A 13,284-nucleotide genomic window follows, 5' to 3' on the forward strand; every position below is an offset into this window, starting at 1 on the left:
TCACACATTAAAGAAGGCAAGCACTGATCGCCCTGTATGGCATTTCAGCTGATAGCCACGGGAGGGAGAGGAGGAGAAGCGGCTGTCAGCTACTTCACTGAAGGCTATACAGGGAGATTGGTGCATGCAGCTGTCCCTCCCGCCGCACTGATCATCCCCGACTGTCAACCAGGGGATCATCCATGTGTGCAGTGTGGGTCACAGTGGGCCCCCCTCCCCCTCAAGGCCCATGTGCAGTGAACACTCTGCACACATGGATGATACGCCACTGTACAGAGCTAGTACAGGAGCTGACACTTTGGTGAAGACCCGAGGTGTTGTGGACAGACCAAAAAGGGAAGGGAAACAAACTGGTAGTGCTGAATGCCCACAGCAAAACATAGATATTGGTGTAAATTGTTAATGCAGGGAGAATATGGAGATGTGCAAGTAGGCATTCACAGAGGTCAGAAAGTTCCCCATCTGAAGAGAAGTGATGTCTGACCTAGCAGATTCCATATGGAACCTGAATCTGAAGGAACTTGTTGGAAATCTTCAGATCCAGAATGGATGGATACCTCCCTTTGCCTTGGGGACAATGATCAAGCTGGAGGAAATCTCTGAAGCCTCTTTTCCAGGAAACAGGGCATGACTCTCTGAAATTGGAGCGCATGGAAATGAGGAGTAGAGTCCACTTTTTTTCTTGGGGGGGGGGGGGGGGTCCTGTGCCTTCAAGGAGAAGTACAGCCAAAGCTTTTTTGGCAGTACTTCTGTGGATCACAGGAGTGGAGTTTTTTTCGTCACAGGCTCCGAAAAGATCCCGACCATATGGTTGGGATTCACCCAGAAACCTGGACCAGCAGGTAGCTCAGCCTCTCAGTGATCCGCTGATAGGCGGAGCCAATCCCTCCAGTGAGCCAGAGACAGACAGTCCCAGCTCTCTGCGCAGAGTGGAGGGGTGAATTGAGCGATCAGCAGTGTTTGATCGCTCAGTTCTCATTGCCGAGCCAGCGGGGGACAGACATAGCATCATATCGATGCTGCATCCACCTAGGTGAGTAGAATTTTTTTTTTTTTTTTGCAAGGTCCATACTTCTGTTTTATGGCTCTGAAGGCTAACAAGCATTCCCCACCTGACAAGTGATAAAGGATTGGCTGAGGCAAAGACCTACACAAGGCTGAGAATGGACAAGCCATGAGAATGGCTGAGCAGCACTTAGCCTGACTTGATTTTGTTCCAGGAATGAGTTGGGAAGTCACCATACTGCTGCTGGAACACAGCACTCCTTTGAGAAAATTATACACGAGTGCAGTTTCCTGGCACCAGGTGAAATGTAGGCGCATCACTTTGCTTCAATAAGTTGGAAGTCTCTCCCTTCTTCCTTGGAGTATTGGATCTTTTGGTGGCTCACGACCAAGGAGAGACTGCTCCCTGCAGCCGGGTTGAGGGCATGAACATGTAGCCTGCAGCCACATAGGTGAGTATGAATGTTTTTTTTTTTTTTAAATACCACATTTCTCCAATAAGCAGCTGGCAACTTGCCAGAAGAGTCTTGAAGAAAAAATTAGTAAAGCACGTGGATATCATATTCTACCCATGTTTTGAAAATAAGTTGGGTCACATGCCAGGAAGTATAGCTCCTTTTGTACTTTGATTGTTCCAGATGCAAGCGCTGCAGGTCTCAGACTCCAGCGTTACAGTCATGTCTCTGCCGCCTCTCCTCCTTACCATACACAAACCACATGGCCCCAGGTTCCATTTTGTGAATGGCCTGGAGGAGAGGAAGGCAGACACACAACAGTCTGAGACCAGCAGTGCTTACATCTGAAGCGGCCAGGAAGTAGAGTGGGAGTTGTATTTCCCCCAGAATGTAAACTAAAAGAATCAAAGTGGTTCTAAAGACATACATTTTGTGTTTACCTTAATGCATTCTCCATTGGCTCTGTCAATCAAATCCTGTGAGGAGAGAGCATGGGGCAGGGCCCGAACAGCGGTGTGCGTCTATGGACCCAAAAAGCCCAGCTCAGCCTGCACAAGTGCCCCCATAGCACACAGCTTGCTATGGGGGCACTCAGAAGATAAGGAGTAAACATCGCCGGTGGGGAACCCCAGAAGAGAAGGTAAGGGGCTGCTATGTGCAATACCATTGCCTAGAGCAGGCAAGTATAACATGTTTATTATTTTAGGAAAAACAATTATACCTTTATAACTGCTTTAAGAAGGATCTCAGAACGGTTGCTGCATCTAGAAAATACTTAAATGCTGGCAGAAGAAAGGATTACAGGTGACCTATAGGGTAAACTGTCAGCCCAGCTCCTGGCAAGTGTCACACACTCATTTTTACTCATCATCTTCCTTAAATACGCTTGGCCCCTGGGGACCCAGTGACAAGTTTTTATCAAAAAGACAAGGTGTAACACATTAGAGAGAATATTACTTACACGCACATAAGCTTTACAATTTCTTCAGCATTTTCTGCATTGAAGTGTTACTAAATCCAGGACCCTGCATTCACTATATCTGGTCTGCGACAGTGCACATAATATGGAAATGCAAGTTTTAGGAAATATAAACTGCTAAATACCTTTTCTCATCAGCAGTATATAGCAGTCTTGTGACTTCTATCAGTGTCTGGTTAAAGCTTGCAGGAGGAGTTTTCATTCTCCTCTGACTGTCCTTTAAGACTGCAGGACCCCTGACCCTCTGTCTGTACAGTGCTGATTGGCCCTGTGCTGATCACATGCACTCTCCCAAGAAAAAAAACAAACTCTTCAGCAATACACACCAAACTGAGCATGTTCAGCTTGTCCCCTAGCCTAGTACTATCCGGAGATTGATTGGAGACTCTGGAAGAAGGGGAGGATCGGAGGAGACAGGATCAAACAGCCTTTTTACACAATGCAGAGGGTTAACCCCTTAGGTTCCACAGCAGGTATAACAAGCATGCTTTACTGCATATATAAACTGATTTTACTGTTGTGGTTTTAGTAAAACTTTAAATCGCTGCAGTAGCAGCTAACATCCCTTATATACTGCAAGGCACTGTTTCTGTGACATCTACTAGCCCCCAATCACTGGATGCCCATGCAGGCCAGCACAAGGCCTACCTGTCTGTACTCAAGATACCTCCTTCAGGAAGGGCACTTCCTAGTGCCCAAGTAACCCAGGGCTGGTGTGGTTGGCCACTGAGCACCCTGTTCCCGAATTCCAGTTGTCACCTTGCAGAATATAATGACAACTTTAAAAAGCTTATGCAATAAGCAGCTTGTTTAAAGGAACCACCGCTGCAAGGACCACTGAAGCCAAAGAGAGAGCCACTTCAACCACTGCTGTAGTCCTCGCCACTCGATTTGTCAAAGGAATTCTGGGATACACATGTCAGGAGCTAACACGACCCCTTTCTCAGTTGCTCAGTGAGACTGAGGAAGGCAGCATGTTAGCCCCTGAAAACGTGTATCCCAGAATTCCTTGTGCCTTTGACAAATCAAACAGCATTGTCTACAACGGCGGTTTCAGGGGCTCTCCCTTTGGCTACAGTGAGAGGCTCCCAGTGGCTTCAGCAGTCCTTGTAGTGGTGGTTCCCCCTCTCAGTCTGGCATCCTTGCTTGTAGGGTCAAGCCTCCATCCATCCCAGGCTTGTAACCAGCCTTCCTGAGACATACCTAGACCCTCTGAGGGTTTGTATGTTTATTACTTACATGTTTTCCAAATAAACAAATTTACTACACCATGTGGCTGTCTGGTGCCCCTCTCTCCTCCCTCTTCTTTTTTATACAAAATGTCTGTTCTCCTTTTATACTGCAGTAAATATATCCTTAAGGTGTATTGCCCAGCCACTTTTTTTAATTTTAGTTTTTGATAGAATGAGGAAATGTTAGACCCCTGTCAGGTTTTTACTGCTATCAAGGGTTCTCTTGGAGAGATTTACCCTCACTTTCAGCCTGTTGACGTTTTATCAAGCAAGAAGGGAATGCTCAACAGTAACAGATAAAAAAAATTGCTCTTCTAATTAAGGTAATGGAAGGATTGACCCGGTGTCAGATTTTTATTTTTGTCTGTGTCCTGGTTGTAGATTTTCCCTAATTTTCTGTCTGATACAACAGTTGTGAGCAGAACAAGAAATTAGCCTAATGTACACAGGACGCTGAGGCAACCTCTTCTGAACGATTTGTTTTGACAGCTTGAAACCAGCGTTTAAAAACGCCCGTTTAGCTGCGTTTGCATGCCTCGTTTAGCCACGTTCGCGTCTAGGAGCGCTTATCGAAGTTAACATCATAAGACCCTCCCAAAAGCACAAAAAACAGTATTGTTTAACTATTTCAGCCATTCTGTGAGACCAGAGTGAGTAGCAGCAGCTGAGAGAGCAGCAGTGTACTTGTATCTACCTCAATTTCGGTGCTTTTACTATGGATCCCATAATGAGCATATGTGAGGAAATTAAAAAAGCCAGATATTACATTTCACGCAACTATGTTTGATCAAGTTGGGGGTCAAGCTCAATGGTGGAGTCATCTGGTTGAAATCTAACAACATATGGGTCAAATTCCAATTCTACTTTGGTTAACAGCAATGCTAGTGGTGTATTGGATTGGATCATGGGCTCATTAGGGGTATATAAATGGTCTATGAAGCATTGCAAGCAATTAAAAGTTTTGAAAATATTTTTTTAGTGGTTTTTCATCATTTGCTATCATTTTTAAGTTTTGTAATGTAAAAAAAAAAAAAAATAGGGCACCTTTTAAAATCGCTTCTAAACGAAAACACGGCTAAACTTCGGTACCACGTTCAGCCGCTTTTGGCATCGGAAACTTCGGCATCTTTGCCTTCAAAGAAAAGCTTCTAAACACAACTGCCTAAAAATGACATTAAACGAACTTGTGTACATGTACACATAAGAGAACATTGGATGAGTTCAGGGGCAGCTGAAAAAAGCACCTAACTGCCTCTGAACGTCTGTTTACCAGCAGCAGTGTACATGAGGTCTAAGAGTAAATCTATCTAATGGAGCTTGGACATTAGTAAAAATCCCACAGGAGCTCTAATCCATTCTGGCTCTATCTAAAACTATATTACCAAAAAAGTTTAGGGCTGGGGATACACTTATGCCGCCTACACACGATCGGTTTTCGGCTTTTCCGACGGGATTTCGACCGTCAAGAATTCGGTGACGTACAACACTACGACGAGCCGAGAAAATTAAGTTCAATGCTTCCGAGCATGCATCAAATTGTTTCCAAGCATGCGTAGGGATTTTGCACACCGGAATTGCTACAGACGATTGCATTTTCGGATAGGAACTTTTCCCGACCGAAAAATTGAGAGCATGCTCTCAATCTTTTGCTGGCTGGAATTCCACCAGCAAAAGACCGATGGAGCATACAGCCGAACAGGTGGGGTTCTTGCGAGCCACAAGTGGACCAATGCCTCTAAGGAGTAAAACAACTATATTTAAAGCAGCAAACACTTCACTACGTTTCATTCAGTGTATTTGAATATAAATAAAATCAATTGTGCTCGCGCTAAAAATGTGAATTGAAAAAAAATATGAATATATATAAACTGAGTATAAAATATAAACTAATTGTGAAAAAATGTTAAACCATAATTAGTATGCTAATAAAAACATACATGTAAAAATATATATATATATATATATATATAATGTGCAATCCTTATATATAAAATTCACAAAGTGCATCCACATAAAAGTGCAATCCTTATATAAAATGCTGAAAGTGCATCATGCATGAATATAGACCTAATTAATAAGTGCAAATCCTGTGATAATCAAGTGTCCAAACAAAATACGATCAGTAGATTCAAACTGAAACAAAGAAGTGCAAGAAAACAGTGTCCATGAATGAAGTGTTCATCAAGCTTCTCCTGAAAAGTGTCCAAATCACAACAAGCTGGATGTGCTCTCCCGTGATCCCCCACTTGTGCTTGCGCTCACCTCTATTCGTGTGACACGGTAGTTAAACAGTGTCAAAACACGCATTGGGGCCACTCCTGGGCTCACTCAGGATGCAATGATGTATGTCCAATCCTCACAGGTAAAACATTATTCATAAAAGAGAAAAAGAAAGCTCCATGGTGTAATATAGTAAGGGATTTATTTAAAGTAAAAGAAGTTCCTCCAGGAGGGTACTCACAGTATGCAGGTGCTACAGTGCACCAAACTATACAGGTGTATTCCTCTGGGGGGATATCCCCCAGAGGAAGGCACGTGATCCCTGTGCCGAATGCGCGTCGGGGAGGGGTAGGACGGAGCTGTCAGCAGGGAAGGAGAGGAATATACACCACACCGCAGGCCATACGAGCCGCTGCTAAACGAAATACACCTGTATAGTTTGGTGCACTGTAGCACCTGCATACTGTGAGTACCCTCCTGGAGGAACTTCTTTTACTTTAAATAAATCCCTTACTATATTACACCATGGAGCTTTCTTTTTCTCTTTTATGAATGATGTTTTACCTGTGAGGATTGGACATACATCATTGCATCCTGAGTGAGCCCAGGAGTGGCCCCAATGCGTGTTTTGACACTGTTTAACTACCGTGTCACAGGAATAGAGGTGAGTGCAAGCACAAGTGGGGGATCATGGGAGAGCACATCCAGCTTGTTGTGATTTGGACACTTTTCAGGAGAAGCTTGATGAACACTTCATTCATGGACACTGTTTTCTTGCACTTCTTTGTTTCAGTTTGAATCTACTGATCGTATTTTGTTTGGACACTTGATTATCACAGGATTTGCACTTATTAATTAGGTCTATATTCATACATGATGCACTTTCAGCATTTTATATAAGGATTGCACTTTTATGTGGATGCACTTTGTGAATTTTATATATAAGGATTGCACATTATATATATATATATATTTTTACATGTATGTTTTTATTAGCATACTAATTATGGTTTAACATTTTTTCACAATTAGTTTATATTTTATACTCAGTTTATATATATTCATATTTTTTTTTCAATTCACATTTTTAGCACAAGCACAATTGATTTTATTTATGAGCATACAGCCGGTCGCATTTTCTGACGAAAAACTCTCATTAGTCTTTTGCGGGCCGAAATTTCGACCGTGTGTACGCGGCATTAGAGCTGGTTCACACCACAATGTGTTCGGGATGCGTTTTTGATGCATTTTCATTGTGTCCCAGTGCACTTTTTTTTCCCTTATTGATTTTTTTTTTTTGGACACCTGAAAACTATCTTAATTTAGGACGCGTTCTGGTGCGTTTACATGCGTTTTACCACGTTCCAGATGAAAAAAAATATGAAAAAAAATGGACTAAAGAAGGAAAGGTATAGTCGGGAAGTGTGAAAATTGGGCCATCATCCCCAAATGTTGAAATCGACAACAGGAAAGGAACCCACCTAATGGGATTTTAAAGGCCCAGATCAATATTTCACAAATCTTATAAAATACTAAAGAGTAAAATCAAACTGATAAGTCAATCATATTGATCTGGGCCTTTAAAATCCTGTTAGGTCGTTCCTTTCCTGCTGTCTATTTCAGATGAAAAAAAAAATGCAGCAGATTCTACTTTTGTTAACTGCACTGGAACTGACCACACTGGAATGAACTAGGACCACTGGAATACATGGTAAACACTGTGTGTGTGTTTTTTTTTTGCAGTTAAAAAATGGACCGGAAAGCATCAGGTGTGAATTATCCCTTAGGGCCGGTTCACACCATGAACTACATAGGAACGCCCTGTGCATCCCTGCGCGATTCACATGTGATCCAGGTGCAGTGCAATTTCAGCCCATTCTGGGCTGAAACCACGCTGGACCGCAGCAGAAGTAGTGCATGCACTACTTTACAAGACACAGAGCAAGCAGATCACATGGTACTTCTATACCATGTGATCCGATGCAGGCAAATGCACCGCGTTTGCGACCTGTATTGTGTCGTTAGCATTGCACTGACACCCGCTACAGATCACAAGCGCATTGTGTTGTGAACGCAGTGTGGTAAACATGCACTGAATGCAGGTTTTCCACACTGCATTCTGGTGTGAACTGGCCCTTAAACCATGCCACTTTCATAAAATATAAAAGCCTACCATGTTCAATCAAAAACATTATTATATAGTTTTAAATATGATTCCTTTAACTGAAACAGAAACAGTTGTGGTAATGCTTCTTAATTTAAATTTTACTTTCATAAATTAACAAAAATTGTCAACAAAAGATACCTTAAAATAATCAAAAAAGTAAAGGTCAATCAACAAACAAAAGCGACCCCAAACATTTAAACATAAATATTATAAAACAAAAAATTTTCAAGAGATTGGAAATTAAGTTCTTGTAGCTCACAGTTTTTTTTTTTTATAACTGTTTTATATAAGGCCTCACAGAGTCTGTGAGCCATGGACAGCACCACTGTAGATCACTGTGATCAGGAAGCCTACATGGCTTGTCACCATGTTGCAGGCACACCCAGTGTTAAGTTACTATGTGAAATGAAAGCTTCTGTAAAGTGTAGTTTGGGTTAAGTATCTTTGTATGTACCATATAAGGCTCTGTAGGTCTAAAAATTCCAAAGAAAAACATTGGAGAGAGCCTCCACCACATACAGCACAGCTGATTGACCCAGAGTTAAAAACAAGCTTTCATTCACGTTCATAATGATTGCCTATATCGTACCCAGAGCACAGTTCCATGGAATCCTTTACAAAAGTTACAAGGTCCGATTTCTCATAAACATAAAAAAATAATGCTTTCAGGAAGTTGAACCCCAAACCTGCCAGGGAAACAGCCTTCATAAAAAATAAAGAATCCAGTTTGTACTTTTGTTTCCTAACCCCTCCACAGGTCCTTTGCCACAGACACTAAAGAATGTTGATTTTTCGCGAACAAGTCAAGTTACTATGTACTAGTTCCCACATCTGTAGCAGTTCATCAGGTAATAGTTTGTGAACAACGAGCATGCTTTGGAAGAAGCAGGGCTCCTTGTTCATCTTGCTGTTTTTGTTTTTTACAATCCCAAAAGTTTTAAAGCCTTCATGCATTATAGGGTTGATTTTGATGACCTCTAAACACATACCTAGAAACACATCATCAATAGGATACAGTTCCAAAGTCTCAGAAGCTTTAAACAATTTTGTGACCAAAGAGCCTGCCATTAAAAAGCCTCCACCACCTGCATAAGGAGGATAGAGGTTTTTGCTGTATAGAGATGTTGGAATATAGTATTTGTTGTCTTTCCTGCGGATGGGGTGAGCTTTGTATAAGACATCTCCAACAAACAGATCAGGCATTTTGTTGCCATCCAGAAAGTCCAAGATATTGATGGGGCTGACAAACACATCGTCGTCCCCTTTGAAGATGTAGGGCACGTGATGGCAATAAATGGTCATCCATTTAAGAAAATTTACTTCCTTCAGGGTTAAATTAAAAAAAGAATCCAAAAAATCCCACTGAAGAATATCACCGTATATCTGGTTTTCAAACTCCAGAAGCTTTTGGTAATTAGCTCTTTCCTCTTCTTTCATAGCTGTTCCTAAAAGAAATAATGTTCTTATTTTCTTCCCATTCACTGCTTTCTCTTTTCCCCAGGTTTTACGAATAACGTCCCTGCGGTCATGCTGAGTGATTATTGATTTTACCACAATGAGGAGGTCAACATCTCCGCTGCACTTCTGTGGGTTGTTAATAATCATAGGGAAATAACGGCAGTCTCGGTAGAGGATAAACTGTTGAAAGTTAGGCTCCAGTGTCTTGAACCAGTCGAGATGGGTAAGGTTCAAGTTGGCAGTGCAGTTGATAACGTCAATATCCCATTCACTAGGATATCCATCTTCCGTGGGAGATATGTCCATTTGTTCACCTTTCCTTTTTGCCCAAAAAGCACCAGGTGCTTGAAAAGTATCACGTTTTGCAGCAGATATAGGACTTTCAGACTCTATATCCTTCTGAGTAAAAAACAGATTTGGGGGTGTCCCTGTGTGGAGGATGGTCAATGTAATCACCACAAAGAAGGAAATGCACAAGCCTTTGTAGATCTTCTTCTTCCTGACAAGAGAAGAAATATCAGTATTAGATTTAGCTATACTTTCAAAAATACTAATAAGATTAGGTTTGAAGGCTAACAGAAATATAGGTTTAGGGTTTAGTCAGTCTTTGTTCATACTTGAGTCTTTGGCAATATGAAAATAATGTGTTAAAGATAATACAGATCTGGGCTCAACTTCAGGGATTTCCGAGGTTATTCTGTGATCCTAACATTCCTATAATGCAACCCTAACAAGAGTAAAATTCCCCCTATTCATGGGACTTTGAAGGCTCAAAAAAGTATTTATTATATTTCTAGTTATACATGCAGAGATCAAATAGCTTTTGCACACATTTCAGAGTTAAATTAGCTTCTCCTTCAGGGATAGCTCTGCAAATGGTATGATGTGATCTATGGTAGAAACTACAACACATTAGAGCATCTAAAAAAGGCATATCACAGTAGGGCATAGATTGTATACGATGTACTTACAGAGTGTCCCTTATTCACAGAGTAAGAACAAACTTCATAAAAAGTAGATAAAAAGAGGCTATTGCCATCACTTCCAACAGACATTTACACCCCAAACATGAGATGGATAAAAGGAGGAGGGTGTTTTTGGACATGTAATCCTCAGCCCCCAAAAACTAGAACTAGAAATAAGCACAGGAACTATTGTATTTTGTGTTTACTTTATTATGTGTAAAAAAAAAAAAAAAATGTATTCTTCTATAACAAAACCTTTTAAAGAATTGTAATAAAAATTATACAATTTTATGATAAATACTTTTTTGAGCCTTCAAAGTAGAGCTGCGCAATTAATCGCAATGTTTTCCCCATTTTTTCCCCATTGCGATCTTGAAAAAAGTATTTCCCGATGCTTTCTATGCAGAGAATTCTCTCTGCTCTGCTAAAGCCGACAGCCGTCAAAAGAAAGAAAAAAAAAAAAAAAAAACGGGCAGTCTGTCATGAATCACAACATTCTTTAGCAGTGGAACTTAAGTAAAAACATTGTAACAGTTTGTCCTTTAGATCAAAGGAATATACTTTGGGGTGAAAATGAGGGAAGTTTAACCACTTAAACCAGGGTTTCTCAACCGAGGTTCCATGGAACCATAGGGTTCCTCCAGAGGTTACCAGGGGTTCCTTGAGCAATGAACAGTTTCTGCCTCTCAGATAAGTTCCCACTGACACCATTTTTTTTTAGCTATCTGTAAAGGGGTAATTCTTCCCAATGACCACAAATGAAAGGAGCATTCTTCCCACTGTCCATCACACTAATGTATCATGAGTTGTATATATAGTCATTATTAGCAGGGGTTCTCGGAGACTGGAAAGTCATTTCAAGGGTTCCCCGTGTTGAAAAGGTTGAGAAACATTTGTTGGTTTCAAGTTAAAATCATTTTTTTTTGCTAGAAAATTACTTAGAACCCCCAAACATATATATATATTTTAGTATAGACCCTAGAGAATAAAATGGTGGTTGTTGCAATATTTTATATCACACTGCATTTGCGCAGCAGTCGTTCAAATGCAATTTTGTGGGGAAAAAAAAAAGGCACTTTAATGAATAAAAAAAAAAAAAAAAAACCTAACCAGTACAGTTAGCCCAATTTTATTTTGTATAATGTGAAAGATTTTACGCTGCGAGAATGGTGAGAGAATCGTGATCTTTTTATTCTAAGCAAAATTTCTAATTTTGGCCAGAATCGTGCAGCTCTACTTCAAAGTCCCAAAAAAGGGGGAGAATTGAACTCTTGTTAGGATTCCCTACCTAACCTTTTCCCAACTCGGCTACTGTACAACTATCACAGATATATAAATATGCACAAAATTGTACATGGTGCTAATCCCTTCTAACCTAATCTCAATAAATACACACATATTGTGTACAATCATATAAAGTCTCTCGAACTATAAATATTTAAATTTAAATAACAATGTGTTAAAAAACATGAACAGTATTCAACCCGTTACAAAAATTCTTCTATTTCCACTTCCAAAACCTCATATCACCTGATGTCTACTTCCACCTTGGCACACTCTAGCCCCCCTTGGGGATACACTCACCAAATGGTATTGCCCTCTTAAGTTAATAAGCAGGTCAAACAGCACTTGCGTGTCTCTCCTTAGGACACCTGCACCAATGATATACCAAAATTGACATTTATACAACAAAGGGGGAAAGACATCTGAGAGTCCATTCCCACTTGTCCGATTTGTCATGCAACTTTGGGTATCAAAGTCGCATGACAAACCGCGCACCTTTCTTTTCAATGGTACTTAAAGTCGCAGTAACTTTGCAAAGGTACCTGCACTACTTTGGTGCAACTTTTGATACAACTTAGAATTTAAAGTCAAATCAAAATTGTACCAAAAGTTGCAATGAAAATCGTGCGACTTTGAAGACATGCTATTGTGAAAGGAGCCTTAGCACTAACTCTGTTTAATAAAAAGGTTACATTAAAATAATCAATACATGCACTCTCCTAGCACTAAGGGTAGAAGAAGCTTTAGAAAAGTATGTACCACAGTGATAATTTTTGGGGCCTTCCATGATGTCACTGTGCTCTCAGTGTGACGAAACACAACATGCAGGACTATGGCACAGTGACGTCACAACACACAAATTACCACTGTGGCGTCTACTTTCCCAATGCTTCTAGCCTTAGTGCTAGGTGAGCTCTTTTAACATGTGAGTGTTTTGAATTATATAATGTAATGCTGACCATAGTTCAAATCTTAGCCGGTTCAGCAGGAACTGGCCGAGATTCAAAGCATGTGCGGGTAGGCTGAATGTACCAAGTTGATTGACCGATTAACTTGGTTACACCCAGCCTGCTGGATTTACTTGCGACTAGCAGCTAACAATAATCACCGTCTTCTCCCGGCGGAGACAGCTTCCCCGCCCCCCACCCCCCGCCGTGAAAATACAAGGTCTCGGCAAGAGGGATTCCCCTGTCAGCACTATCTGTTTTAATGGGGGAATCCTGCTAATTTATTTTCTACAACCCATGGTTGCAAGAAAGAAATTTGCACCGTCTATGTCCTGCCTAACATTTTAAACAAATGGAGGTAGCACACTGATGTCCCCTACCTTCTTTGTTGTGTAAACACTGATGTCTGTATAGCGTATAGGAAATTACAGAGGTGCAAGTGACCTCAGATGAGCAAACAAGTGCCATTTGACCTAATAACTTAAAGGATCACTAAAGCGATTTTTTTTTTTTAAATAACAAACATGTTATACTTACCTCCACTGTGCAGCTCGTTTTGCACAGAGTGGCCC

The 13,284-nt window shown here is 40.9% G+C and overlaps 1 protein-coding gene across 1 annotated transcript in view; it reads right to left on the reverse strand.

The window, feature by feature from the left end:
• Positions 1-8,135: 8,135 nt before the first annotated feature.
• The window catches only part of B3GNT7 (UDP-GlcNAc:betaGal beta-1,3-N-acetylglucosaminyltransferase 7), a 71,068-nt gene continuing 65,919 nt past the window's right edge, over positions 8,136-13,284 (reverse strand). Inside the window, exon 3 of the mRNA XM_073626511.1 lies at positions 8,136-10,015. Coding sequence (XP_073482612.1) covers positions 8,833-10,015 — 1,183 coding nt within the window. The 3' untranslated portion in view covers positions 8,136-8,832. The remainder of the gene's footprint in view (positions 10,016-13,284) is intronic.

This window comes from Aquarana catesbeiana, linkage group LG04 (genome assembly GCF_042186555.1).
Source record: "Aquarana catesbeiana isolate 2022-GZ linkage group LG04, ASM4218655v1, whole genome shotgun sequence".
Taxonomy (NCBI): Eukaryota; Metazoa; Chordata; class Amphibia; order Anura; family Ranidae; genus Aquarana; species Aquarana catesbeiana.